General features: G+C 46.4%; 1 protein-coding gene across 3 annotated transcripts in view; it reads left to right on the top strand.

The window, feature by feature from the left end:
* LOC308480058 (bactericidal permeability-increasing protein-like) overlaps window positions 1–12,915 on the top strand; it is a 51,797-nt gene that overhangs the window by 20,364 nt on the left and 18,518 nt on the right. For 2 of the 3 annotated variants that reach the window (XM_081011327.1, XM_081011328.1), the window contains exons 2-7: window positions 7,387–7,534; window positions 8,531–8,645; window positions 9,726–9,854; window positions 10,658–10,813; window positions 11,437–11,500; window positions 12,849–12,909. In XM_081011327.1, the coding sequence (XP_080867453.1) occupies window positions 7,387–7,534; window positions 8,531–8,645; window positions 9,726–9,854; window positions 10,658–10,813; window positions 11,437–11,500; window positions 12,849–12,909 (673 nt within the window). Of the gene's footprint in view, window positions 1–7,085; window positions 7,162–7,386; window positions 7,535–8,530; window positions 8,646–9,725; window positions 9,855–10,657; window positions 10,814–11,436; window positions 11,501–12,848; window positions 12,910–12,915 lie in introns of those variants that run through there. The other variant, XM_081011329.1, reaches the window with a different exon arrangement.

The following is a 12,915-nucleotide window of genomic DNA, read 5'->3' as shown; positions in this document are numbered from 1 at the left end:
AATCTTCATCTTCTAGGGTGCATCATCTCTGTAATTTCATGGAATTAGTTGGAATTAGCTGGCTACGTTGGTCAGGTGTGTCTGCTTGGCCTGCAGAGGGCATCGACTTTTTATTTTTTGCGCAATGAGAAGAGTCTTGCTGGGTCATTATAAAATTGTAGAAAAGCTGTTTGCACATGAGCTCGGTGGTTGCACAACCCATGCGCAGAGCCACACATACTCAGATAGGAAGCCTTGTGAGGGGCACGGTTCAGTGGTAACTTTTGCTCTGCCAGTGTTATAAATGGATCCTCACCTGAGACTCTAGAGAGCAGTGTTACAATGTATTCCCTGAATCATGCTTTTGCTATCAGGATGGTAGACTGCACCTGAGAAAGAAGCTCTCTTTTGGCCTCGAGAAGTAAGACAAGAGATTCTGTTGCATTAACTCAGGGAACAATTGCAGCACCTCTTGCTAAATCCTTTGATTTAGCTGCAAATCTTTCCTATCCTCCCTTATCGTTTGTAACCATAAAGTTAAAGGAGAGAGCACCAGACTCCTTCTGGAAGTGCAAAGCCAAGAGATGATTCCTTCTTCCTTTTCCCTCCACCCCCCATAAAAACCAGTCAAGAGCTTTCAATGGCCTGAGGCTCCCCTCTAGAAGTTACCCAGACATATTGCTTCAGCAGAATTATTGCCTCCTTCCTTTTATAATTAAGAGACATGATAGCAAGGCAGTTTAGGGCAATCTTTATTTCCAGATATGACAGGCACCAGCTATCTGCACTTTCTGGAAACAATTCTGTCAAGAGGAATAGGTCTCTGCCCCTGGCTGTCTGCTCAGTACTGCTTTTAAATTTGCCTACTATTATTTACTGTGTTGCTTTAAATCATTCTTAGCTGTTATTTGCTTATTTCATAAAATTTATATACAGCCGTACCTTGGAAGTCGAACGGAATCCGTTCTGGAAATCCGTTCAACTTCCAAAACGTTTGGAAACCAAAGTGCGGCTTCTGATTGCAATCAGAAGCCTTACTGGATGTCCAGCTTCCGAAAATCATTCAACAACCTGAACACACACTTCCAGTTTCTGATCGTTCAGGAGCTGAAACATACGAGTTCCAAGGCATTTGGCAACCAAAGTAGACTGTACTTTGCTGTTGTTTTTTAGTTGTTTAGTCGTGTCCGCCTCTTCGTGACCCCCTGGACCAGAGCACACCAGGCACTCCTGTCTTCCACTGCCTCCCGCAGTTTGGTCAAACTCATGTTTGTAGCTTCGAGAACACTGTCCCACCATCTCGTCCTCTGTCGTCCCCTTCTGCTTGTGCCCTCCATCTTTCCCAACATCAGGGTCTTTTCCAGGGAGTCTTCTCTTCTCATGAGGTGGCCAAAGTCTTGGAGCCTCAGCTTCGGGATCTGTCCTTCCAGTGAGCACTCAGGGCTGATTTCCTTCAGAATGGAGAGGTTTGATCTTCTTGCAGTCCATGGGACTCTCAAGAGTCTCCTCCAGCACCAGAATTCAAAAGCCTCCATTCTTTGGCAATCAGCCTTCTTTATGGTCCAGCTCTCACTTCAATACATCACTACTGGGAAAACCATAGCTTTAACTATACGGACCTTTGTTGGCAAGGTGATTTCCTCAAAGCAGTTTACCAAAAAAGGATAAAACAATAAAATTATCACTCTCCAGGGTGCAAGCCTGGGCGGTGTGTCTGGAGGTCCTGGGCTGGCCAGATGACAAGACTTCCTGGCCTCACTGATGTTGTCCAAAGAAAAGCAATATGTTTGGCACCAGTTTGGCTGCAGGAGTTGCAGGAAGGAGGCATACAAAGCACCATCCAATCAACTTAGGGACTCCACTCTGACCTTGTGTATGGTTTTCTCCTTGGCCGCTTTCTTCTGCCCTTCAGATAAACTGTTCCCAAGCTACTAAGTACAGCACTTTCTTTTTATACTAATAGTGACACCTTGAACTCTGCCTGGTAACAAATCAGCAGCTGGGGCAGACCTGTACAACCTGACAGGGTCTCACTCCTGTCAGCAACTGTGCTGCAGCATTCTGCATCGCAACGGCAGCTTCCGAGTGAAGTGCCACGTGCAGGAAAACAACTTTCAATCTGATGATACTGGGATAGAGGTGGTCCCGTAAAAGGCTTGCTGGGAATGGACAGTCTTCGACAGATGATAGAGGTGGCGCCTTGTCTGGTCGGCGTCTACAGACCTCCTGATAAGACGGTATCTGCAGGGTGCTTTCTCCTGCAAAGCACAATGGCCAAGGGGCCATATAAGTAGCTGGTTCTTTTTGCAGTGGCATTAACAGGGCAGCAGTAGGAAGCCCCAGTGAGTGGTTGGACCATTTCCTTCTGCATCAAGGGCTGGAGCACGTTCCATCTAAGACACCCTCAGCTCCAACACATCAGGCAGCTGCTTTGCAGAAACACGGACAGGTACTCATCCCTCTGGCTACAAGTCCATCAGCCGGCAGAATTCTCTCTCTCCCCCCCCCCACCCTGTCTTCTCCTGTCTTCTGTTTTTGAGCCTGACCAGGCCCCTGTCATCTTGGGGTGACACGACCTCCTCTTTGCTGTGCAAACCCTTCTCCTCCTTCTCCTTTCCTTGGCGGAGGCCACATTCACACCAAACATTTAAACCACCCATGATGCCACTTCAAAGCGCTGTGGCTTCCCCCAGAGAATTCTGGGAGCTGTAGTTTGATAAGGGTGCTGGGAGTTGTCAGGTGGCCTCAGTTCCCCTCAAAGAGAGACTGTTCCCAGAGTTCCCTGGAAAGAGAGATTGGCTGTTAAACCACTCTGCAAAGTATGTCTCTGTGAGGACAATAGGCATGTGCTATCTCTGTTTCAATGAAGGTTTTCTGTATCCTTGCTTTTTGTCGGTCTGCGTATTTTAGCCAGATTATATATTTATATAATTGAAATTGTACACAGCTTGGAGGATTGTTCTGTTTTCATTTTCTTTTTGAGCAAGGGGTATATAAATTTTCTGATTGAAATGAATAAATAAGCATGTTGGCACAGATTCACAGAGACTTTGGGGAGGCACTTTGCATATGGTCAGAGGTTCTCATATCACATTTCCAGGAAGGAACTGTAGCCCTGAAAACAAATCAAACAATTATCTCTTTATGTCACCTTGCAAGGGTATATGCCCTGAAAGACAGAACAAAAAAAAATATTGTGGTGGTGTTGTTACTTTAGAGGGGAAACTGGTTTGGGGTTTGAGAGGTTGAAATAGTAGAATTTGCCTTTAAAATAAATATCACACCAAGTGTTTCATATGCCTTCTGAAGGAGTGATTTGCTCACTCCTCTTTGGAAAAAATAAAACACATGGGTTTTTAAACAACTTCAGGGGAGGTAAATGTGCCAATTCTGCAAAACCTTTACCTCTGTGGGTGCAGCTTCTGGTGCTACTGGTTTATCACTTGATTATACATTCAGGTGTGTGTGGGAAGCTGCTGTCTGATTTGCAACACAAATGAATTTCTATATCAGCTGGGTTTTTATAAAAGGCAAAAAAAAAGCTTTGCACAGCTCATACTTAAACTATGGAACTTGCTCCCCAAAGGGGCAAAAATGGCCACCCACCAAGATGGCTTTAGGAAGATTGTAGGAGAGGGCTATCGATGGCTATTTGCCATGAAGGTTTGCCTCACTTAGAGGCAGCAGTTTCTATTGTTACAAAAGTTGGGTGCCTCCCCCTTTCTCTGCCGAATGATAGCAAGATCCGAGGGGGTTCCTGGCACTCACATGGGGTCTGTGTTCCTTTGGAGAACTGAGACACGGCGGAGACTGTCGTAGCTTTAAGAAATGTGGTTTATTCACCTATTTACACTTTCAGTCTGTGTGGAAGGAGGTCAGATCTTACAGCATGGTCATTTCAAGAGGGGCTTGCCCCACACTGCAGTGCAACACTTGAATCAAAAGCATGTTTCCCAGCCTGCCTTCAGCCAGCCTGCCCAAGATGGATGTCTCCTTTTTCTCTCCCCTCCTTTTTCCCAGAACACCTTGCTAAAGAAACTCTTTCCTGTAGCTTCAAACTCACACACCATGACCTTGGCAACATCTGTCTCCCCAGGCCAAAAGATTCCTCTCTGATGGCCCATCAACCCCTTTTGCCATGTTAACAGATTTGTTCTTCATCAGGCCAGCCAGACTGGTTTGCATCAGCCAGCCCTGGGAATCCTTCTCTGGCATGGCTCTGCAGATTGTACTTTCACCCATATCCCAATTAATCATAGAATCTTAGAGTGGGAAGGGACCTAAGGGTCATCCAGTCCAACCCCCTTTAATGCAGGAAACTCAGCTAAAGCATCCATGACAGATGGCCATCCAATCTCTGCTTATAAACCTCCAAGGAAGGCGAGTCCACCATCTCTCATGGGAGTCTGTTCCACTGTCAAAGAGCTCTTGCTGTCAGAAAGTTTTCCCAAATGTTCAGTCAGAATCTCCCTTCTTGCAACTTGAAGCCATTGGTTCGAGTCCTACCCTCCAGAAAAAGAGAAAACAAGCATGCTCTTTCTTCCTGGTGACAGCCCATAAGATATTTGAAGATGGCTCTCATATCTCCTCTTCTCCAGGCTTCTTCTTCTTCTTCTTCTTCTTCTTCTTCTTCTTCTTCGATCACTCGTAGCCGAGTAAGATTGTCTTCCATAAACACGGTTTTAACAATGAGTCCGTAAGTGACAGTGGAGGCCAATTCTGGATCCACACATCCTTCCACTGTGGGGACAAAGGTTTACGAGCGGGAGCTGATCACGGTATGGATTTGCCAAGTGTGCTTTCGTCCTAGCACGTTTCTCCTTTGCGACCGTTGATGGAATCTTTCGAGGAGTTAGAGATGGCGTTTATAAGTGGTCCGTATTTCACAAGCATGTAGTAAGGTTGGTAGTACAATAGCTTTGTAAACGAGCATTTTTGTTTCCCTGCGAATGTCCCGGTCTTCAAACACTCTGCACTTCAGTTGGGAGAAAGCCACACTCGCAGAGCTCAGGTGATGCTGGATTTCAGCATCAATGTTGGCCATTGTGGAAAGGAGAAGTGATCAACATTTTCCAATGTTTCACCATTCAGTTGGATTTGTGGCACTGCAGAGGGGTTATTTTGTACTTGTTGGTGCAGCACTTTGGTTTTTTGGATGTTGAGTGATAGGCCAAGCTTTTCATAAGCTTCTGCAAAGATATTTAGGATGGTTTGGAGGTCATCCTCTGAGTGTGCGCACACTACATTGTCATCAGCATACTGAGGCTATATGACGGAAGTTACGGTAACCTCAAAGGTAAAGGGACCCCTGACCATTAGGTCCGGTCGTGGCCGACTCCAGGGTTGCAGCGCTCATCTCGCTTTATTGGCCGAGGGAGCTGGCATACAGCTTCCGGGTCATGTGGCCAGCAGGACTAAGCCGCTTCTGGTGAACCAGAGCAGCGCACGGAAATGCCGTTTACCTTCCCGCCGGAGCGGTACCTATTTATCTACTTGCACTTGGACGTGCTTTTGAACTGCTAGGTTGGCAGGAGCAGGGACCGAGCAACGGGAGCTCACCCTGTCGCGGGGATTCGAACCTTCAACCTTCTGATCGGCAAGTCCTAGGCTCTGTGGTTTAACCCACAGTGCCACCCGCATCCCTGCGTTAACCTTACTCTTTGCTTTACCTGAACTTTCCAGGCTAAACATACCCAGCTCCCTCAACCATTTCTCATAAGGCTTAGTTTCCAGACCCTTGACCATCTTGGTTGCTCTCCTTTGCACACCTCCCAGCTTGTCAACATCCTTCTTAAATTGTGGTGCCCAGAATTGGACACAGGACTCCAGGTGTGGTCTGACTAAGGTAGAATAGAGTGGTACTATTACTTCCTTTGATCTGGACACTAGACTTCTGTTGATGCAAAATCCTACCATTTATTAATTTCTAGGGTTTAGGGGGAGTCCCCCCAAAATCTGTAACACCATAATACCCGTGTTTCATATAACACATATTGCACCTGTGCTTAGAGACTTGTGCTGGTTGCTGGTTTGCTATTGAGCCACATTCAAAGAGTTGCCATTAGTATAAAGTCTGGGACCAATTTACCTGTGAGATCACCTTACCATAACTCTGAACTTCTTTAATATGTGGAATTGGCCCAGTTCTGTGTTTGTAAGAACTTGATATTCTGGCAGCTGCGCTTTGGAACTCCCTGCCTGTTGACGTCAATCAGGTGCCTTCCCTGTACTCTTTTGCTGCCTGCTACAAACATATTTGTTTAGGTAAGCCAGCCCAGACATGGAGAAAGACGCTGAAAATAATACAATGAGGATGCCTGCTTGAGATCAAGAGGCAGGGAGTTCCAGGTGCCGCCACATGAAACGATCAAGTTCTTACAAATGTGGAATGGGTATTTTTGCAGCATCTACGTTGGTGTCATCAAAAATATTCAGTACTTTGAGATAGTTCTTGTGCAGCTGTGCTCCTTTGCATCCGTCTTGCCAAACGCAAGGTGGCTCTTTTAAAAAAGGAGATTCAGAAGCAATGCAAAACACAAGTGAGTAGGAAGAAGAAGGTAAAGGTACCCCTGCCCTACGGGCCAGTCTTGACAGACTCTAGGGTTGTGCGCTCATCTCACTCTAGAGGCCGGGAGCCAGCGCTGTCCGCAGACACTTCTGGGTCACGTGGCCAGTGTGACGAAGCTGCTCTGGCGAGCCAGCACCAGAGCAGCACACGGAACGCCGTTTACCTTCCAGCTAGAAAGCGGTACCTATTTATCTACTTGCACTTAATTGTGCTTTCGAACTGCTAGGTGGGCAGGAGCTGGGACCGAAAGACGGGAGCTCACCCCGCCGCGGGGATTCGAACCGCCGACCATGCGATCGGCAAGTCCTAGGCGCTGAGGTTTTACCCACAGCGCCACCCGTGTCCCTCAGGGAAGAAGAAGATTGTATTTCAAAACAGCAAGCAATATATACATACCAAGCAGGCACTTCTACCTGCCATTTGGAAGCCCTCAAGAAGCGGCCAAGTGACTCCCCCTGGTAGCTTCAGTTTGCACAGCCCTGCGGCCGATCAGTCCATGCAGGAGCTTCTGAAAAACTCTGCCCAAACCATCCGATTTTATAGATAGCCACTCACTTTCCCACAATGATTTCCAACATCAAAGAAACTTTCCAGAACTACTGTATCCTCCACAGGTGATTAAGGCATTGGGGGGAGCCTTCACCTTCTCCCAACTGATTAGGACATTAAAGACTGTTCTCACATCATCAAGGAACTTAACAAGAGCGAGGGAGGGGGAAGGAACAGAGGCAGGAAGGGCTCTGTGTTAGATCACTGATTCTCAGAAACATTTTTTCGTCTACCGGGTGCATTTCTCATACAGCATCGTTTTAGGTACCTTTCCCCCCTTTCTCCTCCAGGTAATGCAGATGACCTTCGCACGCACCTTGGGCCTACAGAGGATGCTCTGGCCAATTTCTCTGGCTCTTCTGGCCTCTTGCGTGCAGACAGCCATGGGAGCGGATGGAGGCTTGAAGGTCCAAGTGACCCAGAAGGGGCTGAATTATGGTGCGTGACTTCACGGCAATCTCCGTACTTGGCCTTGAGCAAAACGGAAGGGGGAGATTAAAAAGAGAGAGAGAGAGAGAGAGAGAGAGAGAGAGAGAGAGAGAGAGTCTCCCAGAAATGCTCAAATTGAGAACTTGTTGGTGCAGAAAGTACTTTTAAAAATGTGATGTTTGCATTAAGGCAGTGGTTCCCAAAGGGGGGGTGGCCCTACCCGCCTGGGGGGCAGGATTACCTAGGGAGACCCTCAGAGGCAAGGCAGTGGAGTGGGGGCGCAAGAGGTGCAAACAACAGTCAGACTTTTAAAAGCTGCTACCATTGGATCAAGTTCATCAATTCTGTCAAATTAATTAAACTTAAATAGTTTTAATTGAATAAATGTGCAATTAATTGTTACTGCTTTGAAGTTTATTGGGCTATTATCTTCCTTAGTGGGCCATGCAAACCGCTATTCTGAAACAAAATATGTTTTTTATAGGGTACGGCAGTGCTTTTTAAAAAAATAAATGTTTAGGGGTACTCTCATTTTGAAAAGAAAATCACTGTTTTATAGTTCAAGTTGGGGAAAATAAATACAGGAAATAGACAAAAGTACAAAGATTAACAAAATGTTTAGGGGTATGCGCATAGCTGTCGACTTTTCCCTTTTCTTGCAAGGAATCCTACTCGGAATAAGGGAATTTCCCTTTAAAAAAGGGAAACGTTGACAGCTATGGGTATGTGTCCCCCCAGAAAAAAAGGCACTGGGGTTGGGGGGGTGGCCCCAAAAAGTTTGGGAACCATTGGATTTTCCTGTGGGGCAAGGGCTGTCAGTCCAGGAGAACCTCAGAACCTAAGATCTCAGGGCCCAAAGCTGAGCTCCAAGGGCGACCCCTTGTGATGTCATGAAGGGTGAGTCCTGAGGATTCTTCCCAACACTGAGCACTGGAGAGGGAGGTTAATTGGGAGAGACAAGGAAGGCAGACCTCTCTGATTCTGCCCCTTTCCCCCTCTTTACAGCAAAGGAACTTGGAATCGAGATATTGAAGTCAGCGCTGAAGAAGGAAACGTTCCACAACATAAATGGTTCTTACACTGTTCCGCTTGCTGGGAAAGTGTCGTATTCTGTATCTGGGTAAGCGAGAGTTTGTGGCTCCCCACCTCCCCTCTTCTTGGCTCCGGACCACCAGAGTGGTCCGGAGTACCTCAGGTTGAGAACAGTTTCAGGTTAAGAACGGACCTCCAGAACGAATTAAGTTCTTAACCCGAGGTACCACTGTACTAATATTAATACTAATTGGAAGTTGGAAAGCGTAATGCTGGTGGTCAACAAAAGAGGTTTAAAGACTGCCTTAAGGCAAGTTTTTTAAAATGTAGTATAAACACCAACAATTGGGAAACACTTGCCTGCTAGTGCTCCAGTTGGAGGACAGCCTTTTACCAAAGGTGTCATGGGCTTTGAAGACACTCAAACTCAGGATGCAAGGGAGAAACGTGCTAAGAGGAAGGCACGCTTGGCAAATCCACACTGTGATCAACTCCTCCCGAAAACCAATGTCCCCATTGTGGAAGGACATGTGGATCCAGAATTGGCCTCCACAGTCACTTATGGACTCATTGTTAAAACCGTGTTTATGGAAGACAATCTTACTCGTCTATGAGGGATCGCCAAAGAAGAAAACTAATACTAATACTAATACTAATACTAATACTAATACTAATACTAATACTAATACTAATAGTCTGGCTTTGGTATAAGGCAGCTGCCTGTGTTCCTTTGCCCACACCAGCCCAAGGAAGTGTTCATGATATAGGATAATAATATATTAAGGATAGAATAACAAATAAAGTGAAGAATGTAACAATAACAAAAATAATAGTAGGTAAAGAAGATCGCACACAGGTGGGGGGGAGGGAGGTGAAGGGTTTAGTTGAAATTGTTAAAAATTGGTATAGGATTTAAGAGATTTAATTTTTTATAAAGATTCTATAAGGAAAGCAGAAAGCAGCAAGAAATATCAAGTAAAGGTATCGCGAGGAGATCAGTGTAAATGAAAACATGAGACTTATGGTTTTGTTACATATGATTTTATTTTGGAGTTGTTTGTTGTAAAGAATGTATATTACGTGAATAAAATAATAAAGGATTTGCAAATTTTAAAAAAAGGAAAAGGAAACGTTCAGCAGGAACATGTCTCTCTGTTCTACTTTTTAGGGTACAGGTCACTGAATTCCAGGTGAACCAGGCAGGCGCTGAGTTTGCTGCCGGGACGGGTGTCGACCTTTCCGTCCAAGATGCCAAAGTCTTGATGAGCGGTAACTGGAAGTTGGCATCCTTTTTAGGGTAAGAACTGCCTGCTGTCAAGGAGCAGTCTTCCACTGCCTCCCGCAGTTTGGTCAAACTCATGCTGGTAGCTTCGAGAACACTGTCCAACCATCTCGTCCTCTGTCGTCCCCTTCTCCTTGTGCCCTCCATCTTTCCCAACATCAGGGTCTTTTCCAGGGAGTCTTCTCTTCTCATGAGGTGGCCAAAGTCTTGGAGCCTCAGCTTCACGATCTGTCCTTCCAGTGAGCACTCAGGGCTGATTTCCTTCAGAATGGAGTCCATGGGACTCTCAAGAGTCTCCTTCAGCACCATACAATTACACCAACTCAAATACCGACAATACAAAAATGCAAGGATAAATGCTACACTTATGTGACTTCCCTCCACCAGTGTTCGTCATTTTTTAATATTCTTATTTAGATTGCAATTTGTAACTCTCATCCTTAGTATTATTTCTTAGTTCTGGGAACTGTAGCTCTGTGAGGCGCAAACTCCATTTCCCAGGATTCTTTAGGGGGAAGCTGTGTGCTTTTGTGTGTTTGCAGCTGCCCTGGCTGAAAAAACATTCAGTTGCTGGTCCAGTCAATGTCTCTACCTGGAAATGGAAGGGGCGGCCATCTTTTCCTTCACATCAGGACGCACATCACATCCCTCTTGCAGGCTTTCTGGCTGGGCATTGTGCTCCATCTACCTGGGGAACAGAGCCAGCCCAGACACCCTTTCAGTTTCTGCATCCCATCTTCAAGAGGCTATCCTGGCTGTACACCATCACTGTTCTCCTTGCCTCGTTCCAATGCAATGACTGCATCTTTCCCCTACAGAGATGACAGTGGCACTGTTGACATCAACATCGACCGTCTCACCATCTCTACTGTTATGGGAGTGGACAGGGGCGATGAAGGACGGCTTCGGGTGTGGTATGAAAGCTGCCGTTCTGCCATGGGGGACTTCAGGTTGAAATTCTACGGGGGAACCAGGTACCTCTAATTCCTTATTTTCCTAGACACTGAAAGGCAAAGGGCTACAGCTCAGTGAGAGAGCACCTCCTTTGCGTGTAGAAGGTCCTGGTTCAGTCTCCAGCATCTTCAGGTATTGGTGGGATAGACACCTGCTTGAAACCCTAGAGAGCCATGACTGAGCTAATGGACCATTTTTTAAAGAAGAGCTTTTAACTTGGGTGAGTTAGATTGAACAGTTTCTGGAGTTCAAAGGCTTTATTCATGCAGGAGCAGATTTATCTTGGTAGGAACTATTTACAGGATCGGTAGAGATGAAAAGAGAGAAAATGGATCAGCTTTTAGGGGTGGAGTTAGCTTAAAAAGAGAGGCTACAAACAAGTGCTGGCTATATTGCTAAACAAACAGTGCCCTCATGTGGTTTAAAGTAACACATTGCCGCTGCTGGAATAGCTCAGTCAGTAGAGCATGAGGCTCATAAACCAAAATCTAATCTCTCTTCCCTACCCAAAGCTTGGACGATGTCCCACAGAGAAGGGGCACCTCTCTTGCTTAAGGCACTGCAAAGCCCCTCCTCTAGGTTGGAAGAACAGCAGTGTTAGATTAGCCATCATACTGACATTTGCTGCTTCTTTCTCCCACAGCTGGCTGTACAACATTGCAGCGTCTGCTCTCAGGGACATGCTGAAGTCAGAAGTCAATCAACAAGTAAGATTTTTGAACTTCTTAGTTGAAGGACAAAAGCTGGACCTTATTACTGCTGCCCGTCTCCATTGCCCTGCCCTGCTCTGCGTGTGAAGCCCTGGTACATTAAATCAGAGACAGGGAAACTGTAGCCCTGTGCAGGCAGTTGGACTACAATGCCCATCATCCCTGAGCATTGGCCATGCTGGCTGCAGGGGCTGATGGGAGTTGGAGTCCCTCAACATCTGGGAGAGCCACAGGATCCTTTGCCCCCAGCATTAAATGCATATGTTTGTGGTGGAGCAATCACCTAGTCCCAGAGCGGAATAATAATATAATAATAATTTATTATTTATACCCCGCCCATCTGCCTGGGTTTCCCCAGCCACTCTGGGCAGCTCCCAATCGAATATTAAAAACACAATCAAGCATCAAACATTAAAAACTTCCCTAAACAGGGCTGCCTTCAGATGTCTTCTAAAGGTCATACGGTTGTTTATGTCCTTGACATCTGAAGGGAAGATGTTCCACAGGGCAGGTGCCACTACCGAGAAGGCCCTCTGCCTGGTTCCCTGTAACCTCACTTCTCGCAGTGAGGGAACTGCCAGAAGGCCCTTGGAGCTGGACCTCAGTGTCTGGGCTGAATAATGGGGGTGGAGACGCTCCTTCAGGTATACTGGACCGAGTCCCTTTAGGGCTTTAAAGGTCAGCACCAACACTTTGAATTGTTCTCGGAAACGTACTGGGAGCCAATGCAGGTCTTTCAAGACCGGTGTTATATGGTCCTGGCAGCCGCTCCCATTCACCAGTCTAGCTGCCGCATTCTGGATTAGTTGTAGTTTCCAGTCACCTTCAGAGGTAGCCCCACGTAGAGAGCATTGCAGTAGTCCAAGCAGGAAATGATGATGATGATGATGATGATGATGATGATTTATTATTTATACTCCACCCATCTGGCTGGGTTTCCCCAGCCACTCTGGGCTGCTTCCACCAGAATATTAAAATACAGTAGTCTATTAAACATTAAAAGCTTCCCTAAACAGGGCTGCCTTCAGATGTCTTCTAAAACTAGAGCATGCACTACTCTGGTGAGACCGTCTGCGGTAGAGCATCTGTTCTTCGTGCAGAAGGCTACAGGTTCAATCCCCGGGGAGATCCCGAACTGTTTGAAATTATGGAGAGCTGCTGCCAGTTAGTGTAGGCCGTATTCATCTGGATACACCAATAGTCAGACTCACTTCCTACCTTCCTAAGTGTCCCCCCCCCCCTTCAGCTGGTTCCAGTTTCCCCTCTCCATTTGTGATGGGAAGAGAACTCCAGGTGACATTCACTGTCCATCCCTCTGAATGTTATTGGCTTTCTCCCCTTCCAGCTGTGTTCGGAGGTCAAGAAAGGAATCGGCAAGATTGCGGAAATCCTGAAAACCATGAATGGTAAGC

Source organism: Podarcis pityusensis, assembly GCF_964106645.2.
Source record: "Podarcis pityusensis genome assembly, chromosome: 6".
NCBI lineage: Eukaryota > Metazoa > Chordata > Lepidosauria > Squamata > Lacertidae > Podarcis > Podarcis pityusensis.
The sequence above is the reverse complement of the archived record's forward strand: the minus strand, read 5'-3'. Positions and strand labels throughout refer to the sequence as shown.